Source organism: Mauremys mutica, chromosome 6, assembly GCF_020497125.1.
Source record: "Mauremys mutica isolate MM-2020 ecotype Southern chromosome 6, ASM2049712v1, whole genome shotgun sequence".
NCBI lineage: Eukaryota > Metazoa > Chordata > Testudines > Geoemydidae > Mauremys > Mauremys mutica.
In genome coordinates this window covers 114,696,924-114,717,581 of record NC_059077.1, presented here as the reverse complement: position 1 = coordinate 114,717,581, position 20,658 = coordinate 114,696,924, and the positions used below count along the sequence as shown (strand labels likewise).

The following is a 20,658-nucleotide window of genomic DNA, read 5'->3' as shown; positions in this document are numbered from 1 at the left end:
GCCAGGTCAGAGTCAAGGCACAATGGTAAGAAGCTTGTGGTCCCTAGTGCCTATGCCAGACCAGTTTTGTGGATAAGCGGAAGTCTTTGTTTTCCAGGGCAGTCACTTGGGCTGAAAGTGATTTTCCCCCACCCCTACACCTCCCCATTCAGTGGGAAAGGAAGAGAAGGGAACAATTGTGGGTTTGTTTTTTTTCATTGCTTATTTGGGATGCAAAAATCCATCTGTGGAGTATCTGGCTGTGACGACTTGCTTATAATTTCTTGTAATTCTTTACCTCATGACTGCAGATTATAGGGGGCTGAGGGTGAAATTAGGCTGCACTTGAAGCTAATTCAATTTAGTTTTTCCCCTCAAAACATTACACAGTGCTGTAAAATATATGTTTAATAATTAAGGCATAATTTTAACTTGTTCCTTTAACAATTCTTTAGCTTAATTGACTGGAATAATCCTACTATTGTCAACAAAATGTACAAAGTGTACCTCGGGGATATACCACTGAAAACTAAAGAGGTAAGACTTGCTTCCAGAGCTGTGTTCCTGCTTTATTCACGAGGATCTTATTTTATTTGCCTTGGTTTATTTGCTGGACAAAGCATCCATTTTTAGTTTGTCACTTCCTTTGATCTTTGTTTTTGCCGAGCAGTTGCTGTTGAGTAAATATTTTTTTTTCTTTTTTGAAAAAGACACACACTTTCATGAATTATTAACAATCAAGTAGTAGTAGCCACATCCAAAGAAATATCTTCCATCTTGTTCCTGATAGGGAGTTGTTCTGAAGCCAGAACTGAAACGAGATCCAGTCAGCACCCGGGTTAAATTAAAGATTGTTCCTCATCTTCTGCGTTCCAGACAAGCTGCAGAAACATTCCCAGCTAATATTCAGGTAACACTTTCACTCCACAGCAGCTATTAATAACATATCTACTATTATTGTATCATTCCTCCAGTGCCTAGGAAAGAGTTGAAACTTAACTACTGCATGTGATAGTTAGGGAAGGAAGGAATGCAAGTAATATTCGAAAATGAAACCAGTCACTGTATAGGCTCTTCTCATGCTTCCCACCAGGTGGTGTATGATGGACTCTTCGGTGCAAATACAAACACGAAACTGAGAACTCTGTCCCTGCAGTTTGTACATCATATTTGTATAAGGTGAGCAACTTAGTTTTGCATCTATTACCATAAAGCAGCTATTTCAAGCAATTTACAGAGACAGCTTTGTATAGTAAATATGCAGTTGTGCTGAAGGCAAAGAATATTTTAATTCTATTGCACATGGGTTTTTAAAAAATATTGTATATCTTTTTGTATGTTAAGCTGTAATACTGGCAGAACAGAGATGATGATGGCAGTTATAGAAAACAATTAGTTTTTGGTATCAGGGACTGTAGGAGGTGTAAAGAATATATTTTAACACATTTTCTTTTAAATTCCAGTTGTCCAGAAAGTAAAATAAAGCCACTCGGCCCAATGCTTTTAAATGGACTCACGAAACTGATTAATGAATACAAGGAGGTGAGTTGAAAGGTTCTTTGTTGTAGAGTCACATTTATTTATTTAGCCCTGGTCTGCACTAGGGGGGGATCGATCTAAGTTACGCAACATCAACTATGTGAATAATGTAGCTGAAGTCGACGTATTTAGATCGACTTACCGTCGTGTCTTCACCGTGGTGAGTCAACTGCTGCCGCTCCCCTGTCGACTCTGCTTGTGCCTCTCATGGCACTGGAGTACATGAGTCGACGGGAGAGGGTTTGGGGTTCGATTTATCACATCTAGACGAGACGCAATAAATCGATTCCCCGCTGGATCGATCGCTGCCCGCCGATCCAGCAGGTAGTGTAGACATACCCTTAGAGAGACAATGTGGTGAGGTAATACCTTTTATTGGATCAACTTTTGCTGAAGGTATTACCTCATCCAGGGCCATCCCTAGGGGAGTGCGGGACCTGGGACAAACCATCCTCCCCGCTTGTCTCCTCACTGTCCACTAGGCGACTGCTTGCCTCTCCCCACGCCTGCTGCTCACCCCGCTCACCCTCCCGCCTCACCTGAATATCGGGACAAATGGCTGGGTGTATAATGTAAATCTCTCTCCCTTGTGTCAGGTGCATTGATAGTGTTTGTGGAGTGTCAGTTTAAATAATTGTTAGCCTGGGGACCCCGACACTGTTGTGTGACTGGTGACAGCCTTTGCTGGAAGTTGGTTGGGGTCAGTGGAAGGTGTCTGTCACTTGCTGGCCATTTCACATACCTACCAAATCCCAGCAGTTTTTTTTTCTTGAAAGATAACAGCAGCTTTTTTGGCATAATTTTCTGTTTCTGTGAGAAGAACGTAATGCATCTGTTCTTCATTTACAAGGTGCTTTGCTCTGGGATTTGATTATTTTTTGGGGCTCTATGTCCCCGGAACATGTTTCAAAGGTGAGGAGACAGGATATAAAGTAATAGCATAATTGTAAGGGATAGGTATGTGTGTGTGTGTGTGTGTGTGTGTGTTTCTCTCTCCTGGCTCTCTCTGCTGACCTGGCTTTTCATTGTTTTGTAATTTAAGGACCCCAAACTGCTGTCAATGGCCTATTCAGCTGTTGGAAAACTCTCCAGGTAACTAAAATTCATTTTAAGTAATAGGATGTCGGATATTTTTTCCAAGGCAGTTCGTAACTCTATCAGCAAGCAGGCGAGTCGAGTTAGTGTCGTGCCACATGGCCATTTGCAATGGAGCATAGTGTGTGGAGAAGCACTGTCATCTCTGCATCTGTAAAATGAAAGATGGTGGTGGTGGATCGTTATGCTAGGAATGACTGATGGTAGTTCATGGAAGCATGCAGAGAGGATCTAATAATGGTTCTCTTCTCTAGATTGCTGCAGATTTGTTAACGTATGATTTTTAGTGGAGGCTAGCACACATGGACTCCGTGAGCTGTGTGTTCAAAAGTAGACCTCCAAACTGGTTATCAAATTGACCAGTTTCAAATCAAATTGACTGTTTCATAGAATGTCTTGACTTCTGAGCCAGGCTGAGCGGTTGTTAATGGGAATAAATGCAGGGTATGGATATGGCTTTGCGCTCAAATTCTTTTTAAAAAATCTACTCAAATGATTCTATTTCAGTCGAATGCCTCAGCTGTTTACCAAGGACATTGCTCTTGTCCAGCAGTTTTTTGAAGCTTTGTGTAAGGTAGGTGATAACATGGGTTTGGGAGGAGGTTATTATTTAATGCTCTGTTTGGGGGGACACATTGGATATTAATGAATCCTCTTTGTTTTCATATTGCAGGAAGAGCCCGATACCAGGCTTGCTATTCAGGAGGCCTTGTCTATGATGGTTGGAGCATATAGTAGTTTGGAAGGAGCACAGCGAACACTTATGGAGGCTCTTGTGGCTTCATACCTAATAAAGGTATTTTATTACAGATAAATATCATCATTTTTTACAGAAGACAGATCCGCCTGGTATGACCCAAATACTCTGTTTTTAATTTAATCAAGGAACCCCCTCCCGTCCCCCACCCAATTCTGTTTTTGGCTTGAAACTAACAAAAAAAATCAATGATTCACTCAGCTCTAATCTCTAACACTGTCTCCACTGTGTTTTGTTAGAGATGTTCTGCTCTTCCATTTTCCTTGTACTGTTACATCTATGCAGAGGCTTTCCATGTCATGAAGTAAAATGATTTGAAAATGTTCTAGTGACTGGAATAATGATATCCGTGCACCTTTCTTTTTCTTCAAAATTTCCCTGTATCCAGGCCTGTCCTTTTCAGAATTGCTTGTAGTGCAGCTTAATATGCACCTGGAGGTTCTGCAGTTGTATGGATAGTTGTGCATGCATTTCCTGTGACATACACATTTACCTGTGCAAAACTAGGTGTACAAATACATGACAGTTTTGCCCTTGCAATTCTAGATACCTGGGCCTCCAGACAGTATTCTCTTAAGAAAGACTCTGTCCTACCTTTGGAGATTCTCTCCAGACCTTGTACAGAGGCTGGGACTCACTGAGCTAATAGTTCTTTTTTTCATCTTTGGCTACTGTTCTATTTGTTATGGTCTAATCCTGCAAATTCTTGTTTTATAACTGCTTAGATGATTAAGGGTTTGAGATCATGGCCCATGATTTCTCATAGTGTGTGTGTGTGATTACACATTTAACCATTCACGCTGTCCTTATTGCAAAAACTGGTGGTGGTTTTTCTGTGTCCTGCTGCTCCGAGAATTGGTTTAGAGAGGTGGCCTTGCGTTGCCCAAGTAGAGGTTGAGATGCAGTAGTGTACCAGATAAGAATACTGTTAAGGCTGGTCAATTTCTAGTACTACAGCCTTTTCAGTGTTCATTTAAGTAGCTACTTCAGTGTTGTGTTCTTTTCACTTCAGTACCAGTTTAGGATTGGAACCTTCACAGGACTGTGTTTGTTCCTCTGGGGCAGAAATAACACAGAATGGTGTGTAACATAATAGAAGGAAGTACTATGACTTCTTCTGATCTTGAAGAAAATTTTTAAATCCCAAGTACAGCCACTGTTTTCCATAGGAATTGTCACAAAATGTCTATGAAAAAGGAAGTTGCTAATTACGTTTATGGTGGATGCTCTCACTAGATGTTTCCAAATGCACTTCCATGTTTCCTTGCACCGCCATAATTACTTTTGGCTTAATTGGGTTAGATCTAAAGTGAAGATGGTTTAGATATCTGTTTGCATGCATACCACATGGAAATCCTTTGTTTTGGCTGCAAATTATTGTTTGCATTATAGTAGAAACTAGAGGCCCCAACCAAGATCAAGACCCACCGTGGCAGATACTGTACAGACACATACGTCTAATTTGTCTGGATCCATAACTTGAAGGGGCAAAACAATTATTTCCTTCTCCAACTGAAATAAACTTTTTTTTTTATTGTTGAAACAACTGTTTAGGTTCATCTTAAGGTTTCTCTTTCATGCAATTGCCTTTGCTTAAAAATCTTTCTGTTGTGATGGGCTAATGATGATTTGTATTTATTTATTTTTAAGCCTGAAGTCCAAGTGCGTCAGGTGGCCGTGAAATTTGCAAGCACAGTGTTCCCTTCAGATCACATCCCTTCCAGATACTTACTGCTTTTAGCTGCAGGAGATCCGTAAGTTTCAGGAGGTGTTAATTTTGCATCTGGGTTAAAATAAAAAAAAAAATTCAATGCAGTTGTTTGGAAATTGGCCATTGTGTTGTAGCAGTAATGGCAGACTTGCAGAGACCTGTAGCTCTGCCTTATCTTGGCAAGCTAGGAAGGAAGAAGAGAAATCAAAAATCTTTCACAGGGTACTTTTGTCTTTTAGTTTAAACCAGAAAAACAAAGTGGGGTGAAGGATGGGAAAGCAACACTTTAACCTTGGTAAGGATGGACTGACAATGTCAAAACTTGAAGTGCTCAAGCTTTGATTTACCAAGCCATCATATAATTAAATCAAGCTAAGTAAATCAGTTGCTAGCGTGTCTTGCACGGCATTGGGTTAATGATGCCCGGGGAGCTGCTGGTTCAGATAAGTACTTTGTGAGAGGACTGGCAATGGGTCAGCTAAAGGCAGGGCCATAAAATGGTGAAAAAGAAGAGGTGAAGAGAGGAAAACAAAACTTCTAGGGTGGGGGAGTAGGAAGACTGGAAACTGAAGGCAGTTTGTATAGATTGGTTAAGACACTAGCCTGGTAAGATGGGGATGGTGCTGGATAGATTGAGAATACTGTGATATGTAAGCCAAGAAAGTCTCTTATCATCCAATCTCCTTTCTTCCAGATTCCAAAGGCTATTTATTTTCTGTAACCTGCAGCTGGTTCTCTGCAGTGTTTAAAAAAGCTGCTTTCCTTAAAAGCCTGCTCTCTCCCCAAGAAATGCACTTGTTGTTTGTTAAATAACATTGGCTCTGTGCTCGTGTGCAAATGACTTTCCTTTCTCATTTTTTTCCCTTTGAAAGACGGGAGGAGGTGCATGGAGAAGCCCAGCGCGTACTGAGAATGTTTCCTGGTAAAAATGAAAAGGAGAGTGCTGGTAAACAGATGCCTTCCTTCCCAGAAATGGTCCATTACATTCAAGACAAGGTACAGCACCGCAGCACGGGTGATCACTGCAGCAAGGCTTGTAGTGATTACAGGCTTTTTTACCCCCAAGGCAGTGTTGTTAGCTGAAGTTCGAGGAAAGAGCAGTTTTAAGATCGCAAGAACCTCCCTCTCAGCTGGTCCTAATAGGCACCATTACTGGCAACCTTGGCAAAGAAACTAAGGGTTAAGAAGGGCTATGGAAACTGATCCTTTGAAATAACCACCCTTAGGTCAGCGGGGAAAGCTTGCACTGCTGCTGCGTGTTGAATCAGTTGTGTGGGGGGAGTTCAATTTCCAGGGCCGGTCATCCAGCACCTCACACAAGCAGTTACTCCACACAAACAATTCTTAAAGGAACAAAGACCATGTGTTGGCTGGCCCAGAGAAAGGGAGGAATATATTGTACAGCACGTAAAAGCATTCCAATATATGGAGAGAGAAAATGGAACAAATGAAGGAGGTTGCTATTAACTCAAAGGCTTAATTAATCATCTTCATAGTAACTCAGTGGAAAACTGAAAATAATGACCGTGAGAGTGACATCATGAGTCCTACAGTGTGAGATGCCCCAGGGCCTGATGTGACTTACTGGTCTTGCAGTTTGTTCCCCTCCGTATGTGCTTAAAGGTGACCTGTACGGATTTAAATAATGGGCTTGTTCCCTTCTTTGCTTTTCTTATGAAGTATAAAGTCTGAAATGACTTTTTTGTTTTAAAAGGGTTTTTTTCTGCATGTTTTTTTTTTTCTTCATTAGGAATATCAGGGATGTCAAATTGGGACTTAACTGCCTTTATAGCAGGACCTCTGGGAGGTCTCAGGGATGTTTATTTTGACAGATGATACTTCAGTGTCATAGTCATAGAGTTTAAGGCCAGAAGGGACCACCAGGTCATCTAGTCTGACCTTCTGCATACTGCAGGCCATCAACGCCAGCACACTAAACCCAACAAATGGAATTAGACAAAAGTATTGCAGCCCACAGTCCTTCCTGACCCCGTGCAGGTGACTGGCTGAAGTCCTGAAGCATGAGATTTAGGTACATAAGATAAATTCATGACTGGTTTATACACATTTGTTCTTGTATGAGCATTGTCCTTTAGCTTAAATAGCTCTTCACTCTCCCTGATGTATTTTTAGAGAGCAGTCGTATCCCCTCTCAGCACTGTTTGCTAAGCTAGACAAGCCAAACTCTTCCAGTCTCATCTCATAAGATAGGTCCTTCATTGGCCTTAATCATTCTACTTGCTCTTTGCACCTGTTCCAGTTTGAATTCATCTTTCTTGAACATGGGTGAACAAAATTGTACCCTGTATTTTAGATGAGGTCCTACCAGTGCCTTGTACGATGGCATTCATGCTTCCCTATCCGCACTGGAAATGCCTCTCCTGATTCATCCTAGAATCCCATTTGCTTTTTTCATAGCTGCATCACATTGGTTGCGCATAGTCATCCTGTAATTGACCAGTACACTTAGGTCACTCTAATCCTCTGTCACTTCCAACTGATGAACCACCAGTTTGTAGCAGAAATTCTTGTTAGACATTAAGCACTTTGTGCTATTGAATTTCATCCCATTTCTGTTTCCCCAGTCTTCAAGGTCCTGCTGTATAATACTCCGATCCGCCTCTGTATGGATAATACCCCCCAACTTTGCATCCTCAGCAAATGTCGTTGAACTGAGGAGAGATAGTGTTGAATCTCTAGCAAAATCTTCCTTGATGCAAAATAGGAGTCGTTCAAGTTAAACAAGTGTTCAAACCCCTCACCCCTCCACACACACACTCAGGATCGCAGAGTCCTTCAGCTTAGACACGACCTGAATTTCTAGTGTGAAAAACAAACAGGAGAACCCCCTGTCCACACCCTCACTATTATTCAGGTCTTTTTTTTTTTTAAACATACGCATCAAAGGATACAAGACTAATTTTTCCCCTTTGCTGAGACACCTTTAAGTGTTTGTTTTTCATATGCAAGTGGTGAATAATAAATGTGTGCCAGAGCTGGTCCATATAAGGAACACGTTACAGCCAGGGTCAGTGTGCAAAATGACTTCCCTACACGTTAACCCTTGTCCTCAAAATCTAGAGAACTAAATTTAAAAGAGGAGTAAGATCCAGTGTTTTGAGAGCCTGGAGTAATGGGCTCTGATCCAAAGTCTTCCACTCATTCACCCATTTGACTTTGGACGCTTGCTTAAGCTGTCTGTGCCTCAATAGGGCCCCAATTAAGCAAAGAATTTGAGGACATAATTGACTCCACAATTGTTGAATCCAGGCCTAGAGCCATTGTACATGCTGATAAGTAATGTCTGCCTACCTTATTGGGGTGTTGAAAGTAGGGCTGGTTGGAAGCTGTCTGACGGAACCTTTTACTCTTGGAAGATATTGATTTGTCGGAATTGAAACATTCTGTGGGAATGTGTTGATTTTGATGGGTTTCCAGGGGAAACCAGGCTGGTTTCCTGCTGGCTTCTAAGCTTCCTGGCTTCTTGCTAGCCTGAGCTGGCAGTCTTCAAGCTTGGAAGCTTTTTTGGAATTTGGTTTGAAAATTTGGAAATTAAATGGTTTTTTTGAATATATGTTTTTAAAATGTCTAGGTTTTCCTGTGGAAGGAAATTCCAGCTCTAGTTGTGAGCTTTAATTAATGATTCTAAAGTGCTTTTGAGATCTTCTGGTTAGCTGCATTATGCAAATGCAGAGTGTTTTGTTTATAATTACATTTGCTGAATGGAAGACAGTGGTACAATTAGTTGCAGCAGAAAAGATTATTACTAAGTATGTGTGCCATTCACAGTCTGGAGTGTACCCTGCTAAATGTATGTGTTTGTTATTTAGGCCTCTCACCGAATGAAAACTCCTGCTAAATACATGACCGGAACTGCAGTCCTGCCTTTCAATCCTGCTACGTTTGGAGAGGTAATTGTGTCTGTCTCAGGGCAGTAGTTAGACATTCTTACATGTCATTATTTAGACACTGGGAGAACAGTGGTGATAGGCTGTAAGGCACTGACCTGGGACTCAGGCAAACTGGGTTCAGTTCTTTAAGGAATTGTGGGGACTTTGCCACAACCTCCTCAATAGTCTTCCCTAAAAAGGGAGATTTGGGTTAGCTCAGTAGCTGGCGTGTAACTGTCAAGGGATGGCTTTCTGAGGAGGATGTATTGACAGTGCCTCCTTGCACACACCTGGCATCCTAACCTCACAAAAGAAGGCACTGACAGGCTCCCCCCCAACAGTGGGAAATGAAAGACAGAAGACACTGCACCCCCGAGACATTGCTCTTGTAGCTTGGTAGCAGGTAGGGTGGTCCTGATGTCAATGATGAGCCTTAGACTCAATGAACCAAATTCAGAGGTGATGTGTTACTTACACAACCTGGGCTAAAGGATGCTACATTGGTGTAACCTACATGCTGAACTAGCTGAGAAAAGATGCAAGTTGCACCAGTTTAGAAGCACCTTTCTATTTGACCTGTATGACTTAATCCAGCAGTTTTCAAACTTTTTTGAGCTGAGCACCCCCTTTGAGTTCCAGTTGAGTTCCAATTTTTGGTTGCACCCCCCTAGAGGGGCTGATGACCGGGGTGCCTGCTGGATCTGACTCCTGCTTCCCTGTGAAATACCTTTAACCCTATCTTGTTCTCTTCTCTGTTTAGATAGTCCTGTACCTGCGAATGTGTCTTGCTCACAGCGCAGGTGTGGTGCCAGCCTCTCAGAGCTTAGCTGACATGCAAGACCATGCTCCAGCTATTGGCCGCTATATCAGAAACCTCCTGTCTGGCAACTTCATATCTTCCTCGTCATCTTCCTCAAAAAGTGGAGAAACCAACCCAGTGCAAATCTATATTGGCCTTCTTCAGCAGCTGTTGTCTGGCGTTGGAGGTGAGGAACCATGGGCCATGGTGCTGAGGAAAGAAGAAAAACTCTTTCTGTAACTTATGAATGAGCGTTGGCCAAGCATACTCAATACCCTGAACTTCGCTTCAGTGACCATAGGCTCTAATGAGAACTAACTCAAACTGTTTTATCCCAGTTTGTGATTTAGAGTTATTCCCTCGTACACAATTGTGAAAGGAGTTAAGGAGAGCGAGCGCCACAACATTATGTTAGGCTGGGGTGTCCGAATTTCCAGGCCATCGTCAGTGTTTATTACAGTCTTCGCACACCTGAACAGTTCCCTTGTATATAGATGCCAACTCTGTGGGTGCTCCGGGGCTCACACACCCACTGAAAAAAGTAGGGGGTGCTCAACACCCACAGGGCTGGATTAATCTTTTGTGTGCCCCGATGCCTGGACTGTGGCCCTGCCCATCGAGGCCTTGCCCCGCCTCTTCCCTCCGAGGCCCCACCCACCTTTCACATGGGAGGAGGGGGGACAGGAGCGAGCACCCCCGGGCAAAACCAAAAGTCCGTGCCTGTGCCCTTGTAGAATGACACTCTTCATCAGATATCGGAGGCAATTCAAAGTTTCATCACAAACTACTTGTGTACCATTAAAACAGTTTACTAGAAATATGCATTCACATACTAACTATTTGCCTGTCTGACATCCATAAGAGCGAGAGTACTCGGAAATAAAGTTATGACTTTGACTTTCCATATTATCTGGGATCTTTAAATTTGCATTAAACTCCTTGATGGGGCATCATCTGCCTGTTTTACCGTTACTTGTAAATAGAAAAAATCGCATTTCATTTTCCATAACTTGACTTTTTTAATTACTCTTTTTAGGTTTGCCAGTCATGTACTGTCTTCTAGAAGTTGTTTCGGTGTATCCAGAAAAACTAGCTACCAGATTTGCTGACAAAATAGATTGGATAAAGGTATGTTGCATATATGTGGATTTTTTTTTTTCTGTTCACCTGCGCAAAATTGGGCATTTCAAGACCTAATAATTTTCCAGGTAGCTGGTTACATGATCTTGAGGAGTGAAAGATTCTTTTTTGCAGCATTTTTATTTTCTGTGTCTGTTGCAGGATTAGTTCAAGGGTTCCAAATCCCAGCCTAAAGCCCAAGCCAAACATCTGCACAGCAATTAAACAGCCCCATAGCCAGATCCCCGCAAGCCCAAGTCACCTGACATGGGTCAGCTGCCGGTGTCTTAGTGCAGTGTAGACGTGTCAGGGTAGTTCCGTTCTTTGGTAGTTCATGGGTATGACTTCACCCCGTAAGAATCTACCAGTGAGAGGAGCTGCTCTGGCCAATCTCTTGAGGTAGGTGGAGGGCAGTCTAATATACTGATGTAAGTTTTGAATCACGCTATATAACTCCATTGGCAGTATTCTGGTAGTGATCAACTTCATTTCCACACACCCCGCCCCCCCCCCCCCCCGATGATCTCAGGTCACCTGAATCCTTCAGTTTTGTGTGTGTGTGTGTGTGTGTAATATATCTATACACACACACACACACACACACACACACACACACACACACACACACACACACACACACACACACACACACACACACACACACACGGATTCAGGTGACCTGAGAATGTTTAAGTTTATAACTCTACTTTTTGCATTTATCTCTCTCTCTACACACACACAAGCCTGTGTGTGTGGAGTTAAATGCAAATAGTAAGGTTATAAACTTAAAAACACAAGTCAGGAAACAAATGTTAATATTATGTTTGTTATGCTAACACATTATTATTGTTATGCTAACGTTGCCATAATAATCAGACCTTTTTAACGGCCTAGGTAATAAAAAATACTACATACAAACAACATGGGTGAATTAATGTTGCTGTGAGAACTGTGACTTTTCCATTCTTTGACTTCTGTGTCTGTGAGATTTGCAGCCTTCGCATTAAGTAGGTTTAATCTCTTTTTATCAAGTGAAGAGGAAAGAGCAAACAAAAGGAAAACTTACTATGTGACACTATATGGAATTTTGTCTTGTACAATTCCATGGAGTTATTAGCTCCCTATGGCTGGAGAACATGAAATTTCTTCATTAAATACCTGATTACAGTTAGCATGGTGCTTAAATGCTTTGCTGAAACAGGTGAGTAGTCCCCTTGAGGGCAATAGGACTATTCATGCTTAAACCTAAGCACATGAGTGCTTTGCTGAAATGGGTCCTAAGCAAGTTACTTAGTGGTGATGATAATAGTCCAAGGGTAGAAAAGACTTTAGAGTAAAATATGGAGTGTAGGTGGGTAGTTGCATCTGAACCGTGTGCTACTGAATTAAAGGTAGAACATCAGTGAAGTACTGTATGTTCCATCTTTGTCTTTTTTTTGTTTTTTTGTTTTTTAAACTTAGAGTCTGATGAATACAAACAAGGAAGAGATGCGTGAGCTGGCAGCACTGTTGTATTCTGTAGTGTTGTCCACAATGTCTGGAAATGAACTGAAGTCCTCTGTGCAGCAACTGATCAAGACAGCAAAAGACAATCATGTAATTACATTCTCTTTATCCAATTCATGTATTTTTTTTTAATTGGGACATTTTATTTGAAGATGTTAATCTTATAGCCGTCCAGAATTTATAACTTAATGATTTTTTTTAAAAAATTGGAAAAGCACCATTGAATTAGTTAGTTTCTTGTTGGCGGTATGTTGCTATATTTGAGCAGAACAGCTTTTCTAAGTAAGTAAATAATTGAAACTATACTCAGTCAATATTTGACATTTCTCCTAAGCACAACCAGGACAGTTAGGAACCATTATTAAGAAGTTTAGTCAGTTAAACAGTCATCGTCCTATTGCATGATAATGGGTTGCACCAGCTACCTCCAGCAGTTATAAGTTTTGTTTTTATTGATGAGCAATTAAAGGTAAGCACAGATTTTAGGAAGTATTTAGCTGGTCACTCATTGCCTTTCCCCTGGCTAAGCCATAGCTCCCTCCCTCCCTCCCTTCACCGCTGGCCAGTGAAAGCTTCTCCTACCCAGCAGCCTTTGCTAGGTAAGGCATGGTTTTACAGTCCACAGCCTCCACCTCCCACAACTGTTATCGCTACTAGATGGGGTTTCCTTCCCTCCCTCTGAGCTCCTCTCATTATTCGTAGCTCTGGAGCTTACCTGAGTTCTTTGACCAAAAGGATTGCAAACAATGAGGAATTCAGCCTCTTTCCCCCTTCCCCCCCACCCAAGAAATCAGGCAAATAATTTTCCTGATGCGACTCACCTACCGCAGTCTAAGGAAAGAGTTAGATCCTTTCCCCAAAGAACTACCCTATTTTGATTTTAATTCCTACCTAGATCTCAGTAATCTGCTATTTTACTAGTACCTTAACACCATGTTCTTTTTGAAGTCAAATGGGACTACTTCCAGGTTTAAAGCTAAGCTGAGACATTAGAAACAAAATAGTCCTTTATTTTACTCAGTTCTCCCTTAAAAGAAATACTTTTTATGAGAACTTTCATTCTCTCTTTGAGATGTTCCAGTCCCCCCTAGATCTACTCTTTTCCCTTCCTTCTTAGAGTAATATGTTGAGGATCAAACAAAAACATTAAAAAAAAAATGCAGTTCCGTTGTTTGCATCTTTTAAATCTTGAAGCCTTATTCCTGCAGAGTATCCTTTCAAATGAATCCAGACTACTGGATTCTGAATCCAGAACAAGACATTAGCTAGACATTTCTAAAACAAAGATCAACACTGAAATAATTTATGTTCTTGCTTTAACCTTATCTGGAATGACGGGACCAGATTGTTCACTCACTTGTGAATTTTGAGTAACTCCACTGAATTGAAGGGATTTTATCTGGAGTAAGCAAGAGCAGAACTTGACCCCTTGTTTCAGTCTCTTGTATGTGCAAACTGGGGAAGACAGCACTGCTCACATTCAGAAGGATATATTTATAAACTAAAGGATTACAGATGGCTTTTTTTTTTCCTCCTGATAACTTGAGGGGGAGGTTTTCAAAAGATCCTAAGCAATTTAGGAGCGGAGGTCCCAGTGACTTTCTCTGGGTCTTGAGCTCCTAAATCCCTTAGCTATTGAAAATCTCCCCTGGAAGTCTAAATTGTGGAGAAAACATTGACAGTACCGACAACCTCTGGAAAGCCCCATAGGCTGAGCTATAGCTCAGAATTTTCGTGCTGTACCTTTCCAGCAGGCCTACCTATACATCATGTACGCTTTATGTAAAATGCATGATTGTGTCTATGTAGATTTCCTACCATGTTGGTATTGTCTGTAGAACCCGGAGATCCAACATGGATCCTTGTTGGCTTTGGGATTCACAGTAGGAAGGTACCTGGCCAAAAGCAAAGCCGGAATGATGGAGATGCAGGACATTGAAGAGCCAAACATTGTTGTCATGCCAGAACAAGACCAGCTCATAAAGACCACAACAGAAACAATAGGTAACGTCACTCTTGGCTGTTGTATTGCACCTTGGCATTGATGGTTCTTGACGCTATGTAGGGATAGTTTCCAGTCACAGCTGGTTCAGGATATTTCTCAGGTTGTCTGCATGAACGGACAGTGGCCTAGATGCTGAGTAACACCTGTCGGATGGATTTGCCAGTCTTTAAGACTGTCTCCATCACTGTTGTCTGATCAGGTGTAAACAATGCTCACTACTCCAATATTCATTAAGAAATCGACTCCCATGTGAGAGACGAGCAGGTGCACACAGGTGTATGTTTGAGATACATTCTTCTCACTTAAATTGGTTTTACTTTATTGTAACTCTGCCTTCACAGGAGAGCAAAACCTGGCCTCTTGTTTTAAAAAAAATAAAAAAAAAATACTTCTGACTGCACTCAGGTTGTAGGGACAAAAACCAAGTCATCCTGTTGCTTCTCTGTAGGTTCCTTTTTGGACAGCACCTCTCCGCTCCTGGCAGTTGCTGCTTGTACAGCACTGGGGGAAATTGGCAGGAACGGCCCCTTGCCAATTCCCAATGAAGGCACCGGGTTTACAAAGCTGCATCTTGTTGAAAGTTTACTGACCAGGATCCCTTCTGGCAAGGAAACAAATAAGGCAAGATTTTTTTGGTTTGTTAATTTTGTTTCTGGCATATTTTCTTTGAGGCTAACGCAATTATCTATCAAGTTAAGAGAGACATCACCCTTACAGCCTTGGTGATGACATTTTCAGAAAGTGCTCAGTCTTGGTTTAACTCTGCTCCCACTGAAGTTAGTAGGAGTTTTACCCTTGGCTTCAGTGTAGGAGAGCTAGGCCAAAGGCTGTTAGAAAATCCCTTGAATAAATAGTAGTTTTTGTGTTTTTTATCTTCTTGAGATGAAATTGAGGGTATGTCTTCACTACCTGCCGGATTGGTGGGCAGGGATTGATTCAGTGGGGGTCAATTTATCATGTCTAGTCTAGACGCGATAAATCGACCCCCGAGTGCTCTCCCGTCAATGTCTGTCTGTACTACAGCTCAGTGAGAGGCACAGGCGGAGTCAATGGGGGAGCGGCAGCCGTCAGCTCACCAGGGTGAAGACACCACGGTAAATTGATCTAAGTACGCTGACTTCAACTACGTTATTCACGTAGCTGAAGTTGCGTAACTTAGATCGATCTCCCCTCCCCAGTGTAGACCAGGCCTAAGAAAATGGGATATTGTGGCTGAAAATTAGGAAGAACTTCTCTGACAGTACTGTGTGAAAGGGACTAGGCTCTGGACCTCAAATAGAATGAGGGGAAACTCCATCACTTAGGTCATTTTCCAGTGATTTTTTTTTTAATCCAGCTGGTGCTGTGCTGTAGGGAAAAGTTATGCATTGGCAGGCAGATGTACTGGATGACCTAGTAGGTTTTTCCTTTCTCCGATTTCTAGGAATCTTACAGCTTGTGATTAAACTCAGTGGGAAGGTGTGAAAGAGTAATAATAAAAGCTCTGGGTTTCAAATTAGGAGGCATCTATGTTGAAAAAGTGCTTGCTGGGTTTATGAGTAAAATCTTGTGATTCTATTTTTAAGATGAAAGAACGAGCAATACAAACACTGGGTTACTTTCCAGTGGGAGATGGAGACTTCCCCCACCAGAAACTACTGTTGCAAGGACTAATGGATTCTGTGGAGGTAAGGCACTAACGTTCTCCCTTACACCACAATGAGCGTTTCAATTAGTATTGGCCTTCTGAATACTTTGGGCCACGTTTACAAAGGGAAATGAGAGCTGCTCTTTGAAGTGACTCATCCATCAGATCTGTTCTCTCTGTTTGCAAAGCAGGGTGGTAGAGGGTGAAGAGGAGTCTTGTGCATGTAAAACCCATGGCCTCAGTTTTCTATCCCAGCCCCATACACACTTACATACATATTGTCAATGGGACTGCTTACGTCTGTAAAGTTAAGCACGGGCCCTTTTAGAGGCCACTTCTGAAAATCTGGTCTTTTAAAATGTACTAAAGATACACATTGGATGTCAAAATATCTTGTTCCTGTGACAAATTTTAAACGAAGGACAGAAATTGTATTGGAAGGACGAGTGGTGTAGCTCAGTTGAATTAAGCGTTTTAGAAAAAATCAGCTCTATATCTATTTATATCTATATCTATTTTTTGTTAATCCCGGAACTCTGCTCTATATTGGAAATGTATTTTGTTCCATTCTGCACAGTATTTCAGAGTTGCTAATTTACTGAATGAGATGCTGGAAGGGAGAATGAAAAACTTCTTGCACATTAGGGTAGTGTTCTGCATTTGCATGTTGGTTTTTACCTTTCTCAGTTGATCATAATCACATTGAGCAGTTAGCAAATACAGAAGTGACTAGTGAATATCAAATATGCTGCCGTGGCCAAGCCCTATGACGTGATTGTAAAAGGAACAAAAATGACAAGGTCATCCTGTTTGTATCTTCAAAGTGAGCCTTTCAAAATGCAGCGCTTCTCTTCTTAGAACTTTTCTGAGGACAGGAGAGCTTCCTGTATAAAATGTTTACTTGAGCACAAGAATTTATGTGAGCTCGCAGGAAACTAATTTTGAAAGACTATAAGCTAAAAGACTGATTCTGCCGAGAACTGAGAAGCTATTGCTCTAATTGAAGTCAATGCTCACTGCAGGTGCTCAGTAGCTTTGAAAATTAAGCCTTCGGGCTACATGTCGTCATAGTAAAAAAAAAAAATAATAATAATAATATAAATTAAATGAGTAGCAAAGTTCCGTGCCTGTTCTGCTCCTGATGCAGGTAAAAGGAATAGAGAGGAAGTGGTAGAGGGACACAGAACAAAGCTAAATCTTACTTGTGTGTCCCTGGTGAGTGGGGAAAAAAATTTCTTTCCATCTCTTGAACTTAGAATGTGCTGCTCAGCTTTTCAGTGTGTCTGGTGGTAGGGGAATCTTTTATTTTACTTCTGCCTAGTACAATAAAACCTCAATATTTCACACTAATGACTGGGGTTGCTGAATAAAGTGAATAAACCTTTTTGTTTTCAGTCAAGGACGCTGCATCACCTTTGTTCCGTGGTTTGGACAAACACAGAACAGTTTTAATGACTTACAGTAACACTTTATAGCAGGCTGTCAAATATTCCATAAAGCATTTTGTAAAAGTAAAGGCCTGAGGTTTTTAAAGTCACCGTGGGGGGGTTGTACACTGAATTGCCATCAATTTTAACGGGCGGCTGAGCATCCAAACTAGAGAGCTTTGAAAATCTCTGCAAAATGCCACTTGACTGCAGCGCTCTACTCAGAATTGGGGTGAGAATTGTTGAGGTTGGTCAGTAACAAGGTGATTATTTAGCGAGGACCTATTGTATTTTTCAGGCCAAGCAAATAGAACTTCAGTTCACCGTTGGTGAAGCCATTACCAGTGCCGCAATAGGAACCAGCTCAGTGGCTGCCCGTGATGCTTGGATGGTCACCGAGGAAGAGTATACTCCTCCTGCAGGTATACGTTGTTGATGTGGGAGATTTGGAGGTGGAATGAAGAACCTGAGGGCCCTGTCCTACATGGAGCTGAGCACTTCTGGGACACTGATTCTAGTTAGTGGGAGTTAGAGGCTCTTAGCAGTTCCCAGGTGGTGCTCAGTACCTTGCAGGTTTGGGTCCGTTTGCCTGTTTTTTACTATTTAGTGGCTTCCCCTCCTCCCCCCGTTTTACCAGTCTGAAAAATATCGAGAGACAATGAAACGCTTTTTGAAGCGTGTGCTGTTTAAACCAGCTTCTTACTACTATACAATTAACTGCTTTACGCTCTGATCATTTATTATGCTCGCCACGCTCGTTTCATAGCTAATATGTATAAGTCCTTTAAAACAGTTAGAGCCAAATTTCCCAAAGCAGACTTTAAAATGGAATCTTCGGGGTTCTTGCCAGAGGTTTTGTACACAAACGCTTGGATTGCTATGAACAAACTGCATTGGCGTGCGCATGGACTTGGATATCTACACCCGATTTTATGCACCCAAGTGCACATTTTGTTCGCTAATCGGATTTTTGGATATAGAAGAATGTGAGCATGAAAAATGCTGCCTACAAAAACCATAGGTTCAGTCTTAGGCCCCATTCCTGCAAACGCTTGCATACGCGCTTAACTTTATAGGTCTGAGTAGTCCCATTGATCTCAATTGTGCCTAGTGTTAAGCACGTGTATATGTGTTTGCAGGGTCAGGGAGAAACTAGGTTGAGTCCCTCTGGCTAATAATAAAATGCTAACCCATTCAGTCCTAGTCTGCACCATTCCTAGTAGTTCAAAGATCGTTGTGGGTTTGAAAAACGCACACCGGATGTTCAGAGTCTTGGCCAAGGATATTTTAAGACTGGGCCAAGAGGTGCCTATTCAGCACTCCTTACTCATGCAAAACTCCCGTTGACTCCCGCAGGGCTTTTAATGAGTAGGCGGTGCTGAAGGTGCAGGGTGAGTGCTTACACCATAATGAAGAGCTGTCTGGGTTGATTGAATGCGTTAAGTGACCATAAGCATGTGTGTGTTTCAGTGTCGATGTAACGTTCCTCATCTTTTTATTCCATCCAAACAGACGTGAAAGTGAACGACGTGGTCCCCTGGGTTTTGGACCTCATTTTGAATAAGCACATCGTCAGCCCTAACCCCCACGTCAGGCAGGCAGCCTGCATCTGGCTTTTGTCACTGGTGAAGAAGCTGAGCACACACAAAAAAATTAAGGTGAAAACCTGCCTCTGTCTTGCTTTGCTGCCTTCCTTCTCTCCCCTCGCCGCTGTTGCCTCTTTCCTTCCTTACGTACTCGCTGAGATCTTCATGTGACACCTGCATGCCCTATGTTGCTGGGATGATACTGCTTCTGCAGTCCTACAGCCTTAATAGGCCTCTCAGCTTCCACTGAAGTCAGTGTGGGTTTTGTTTCCATAAGGGCTGCAGGATATGGCCCCAAAGACCTGTTCCCTTAGGCGAAGGGGGTTGGTGTCACTGGAATTTTAAAGGATTTCTCTTTGCAGAACATTAAATCTCTAAGAATAAATCAGTTTGGAAATTTCCAGACTACTTGGAACCACAGGTTCAAATTCCAGCAGGGTCAGTTCTGCCCTCCAAAGGCAGATAAACTAATATTGCGTTTGGGATCTTTTGGACGAGACCTTAAAACTGAGGGCCTGGCCACTCTGTATGACCACTAAAGATCCCCTGGTCCTCTGCCTAAGTACAGGAGGTTTTGGCCAAAATGTCCTCTCCCCACCACTCTGATGCAATAGGCAATGATGAGCCAGTTGGCTGCCACCTTCCATCCCAAGGTGGCTGAATTTCAGCAGCAAGGTGCCTGTACATAGTTGACAAAATGCTTTGGGATGAAAGATGCTACATAGGTTTAAACTATTACTAAATTTCAAACTGGCACAGTTGCCCCACATCAGGTTATTTTTTGCAGAGTTCTCGTCTCCATAATGGGGCTCCAAGGAGGTAATACGATCTTCTGATTAGCACAGGGGCTAGGAGTTTGGGGGTCTCTTTCTGACTTACCTTGTAGCCTTGGACATGTTACTTGACACTCCCCCTCTTCCCCCCCCCCCCAAATTCCTTTCTTTCCCCATCTGGAAAAAGGGAGTAACACTTATGTTACTTAGTAAATCGCTTTGAGGTTGGAGGGAAGATGTTCGATGAATGCAAGGTGGTATTATCTCAGAACTTCAGATGGCCTGTTTCTAACTTCTCAGGAAATTAGTGCAGTCCTTGTAACGTCTCTTTGAACTACAATTGTGACAGCAATGAAATAGTCGGCGTGTATCTGCTAGACCCTGTTAGATGAAATTGAGAGGAGGCAAAAACCCAGAATAAAAAATACATGTTCTTCTTTCATCTTTCAGTCTCATCTCAAGGAGATTCAAAGTGCATTTGTTTCAGTTCTGTCTGATAATGATGGTAAGTAATACCATATCTATGTGCTTTGTCTTTGAACAAACTGTTTCTTAACAGACGAGAGAGAATCTTTTTGCTATTCAGTGCAGTTACTTAAAACCATCTAAACCTTTATTGTTCAGCACTGAAAGATGTTTGTTGAAATATTAAATTTACTGGAAAATGGACACATTTGCATGCTGTTGTTTGCAGAAATGTCAAATGAAACATTTCTCTCTCCCTTAACCTATTTGCATCAAAATTTCCCGGGGAAGGCATTCTTTCCCCATCTCCTGGGATTATAGTAGAGTGGAGACCAGTGGGGCTCCCCTGTTTGGTTTGTGTACCAGGGCTCCAATCCTGC

At 42.0% G+C, this 20,658-nt stretch overlaps 1 protein-coding gene across 2 annotated transcripts in view; it reads left to right on the top strand.

Moving 5' to 3' along the window:
• Nucleotides 1–20,658, top strand: part of ECPAS (Ecm29 proteasome adaptor and scaffold) — an 86,751-nt gene that overhangs the window by 35,617 nt on the left and 30,476 nt on the right. For both annotated transcript variants that reach the window (XM_045020720.1, XM_045020719.1), the window contains exons 8-26: nucleotides 435–516; nucleotides 770–889; nucleotides 1,073–1,158; nucleotides 1,443–1,521; nucleotides 2,561–2,610; nucleotides 3,121–3,187; nucleotides 3,287–3,409; nucleotides 5,021–5,124; nucleotides 5,954–6,077; nucleotides 8,912–8,992; nucleotides 9,732–9,957; nucleotides 10,807–10,898; nucleotides 12,351–12,485; nucleotides 14,234–14,399; nucleotides 14,849–15,021; nucleotides 15,966–16,067; nucleotides 17,753–17,876; nucleotides 18,967–19,112; nucleotides 20,264–20,318. In XM_045020720.1, coding sequence (XP_044876655.1) covers nucleotides 435–516; nucleotides 770–889; nucleotides 1,073–1,158; nucleotides 1,443–1,521; nucleotides 2,561–2,610; nucleotides 3,121–3,187; nucleotides 3,287–3,409; nucleotides 5,021–5,124; nucleotides 5,954–6,077; nucleotides 8,912–8,992; nucleotides 9,732–9,957; nucleotides 10,807–10,898; nucleotides 12,351–12,485; nucleotides 14,234–14,399; nucleotides 14,849–15,021; nucleotides 15,966–16,067; nucleotides 17,753–17,876; nucleotides 18,967–19,112; nucleotides 20,264–20,318 — 2,135 coding nt within the window. The remainder of the gene's footprint in view (nucleotides 1–434; nucleotides 517–769; nucleotides 890–1,072; nucleotides 1,159–1,442; nucleotides 1,522–2,560; nucleotides 2,611–3,120; nucleotides 3,188–3,286; nucleotides 3,410–5,020; nucleotides 5,125–5,953; nucleotides 6,078–8,911; nucleotides 8,993–9,731; nucleotides 9,958–10,806; nucleotides 10,899–12,350; nucleotides 12,486–14,233; nucleotides 14,400–14,848; nucleotides 15,022–15,965; nucleotides 16,068–17,752; nucleotides 17,877–18,966; nucleotides 19,113–20,263; nucleotides 20,319–20,658) is intronic.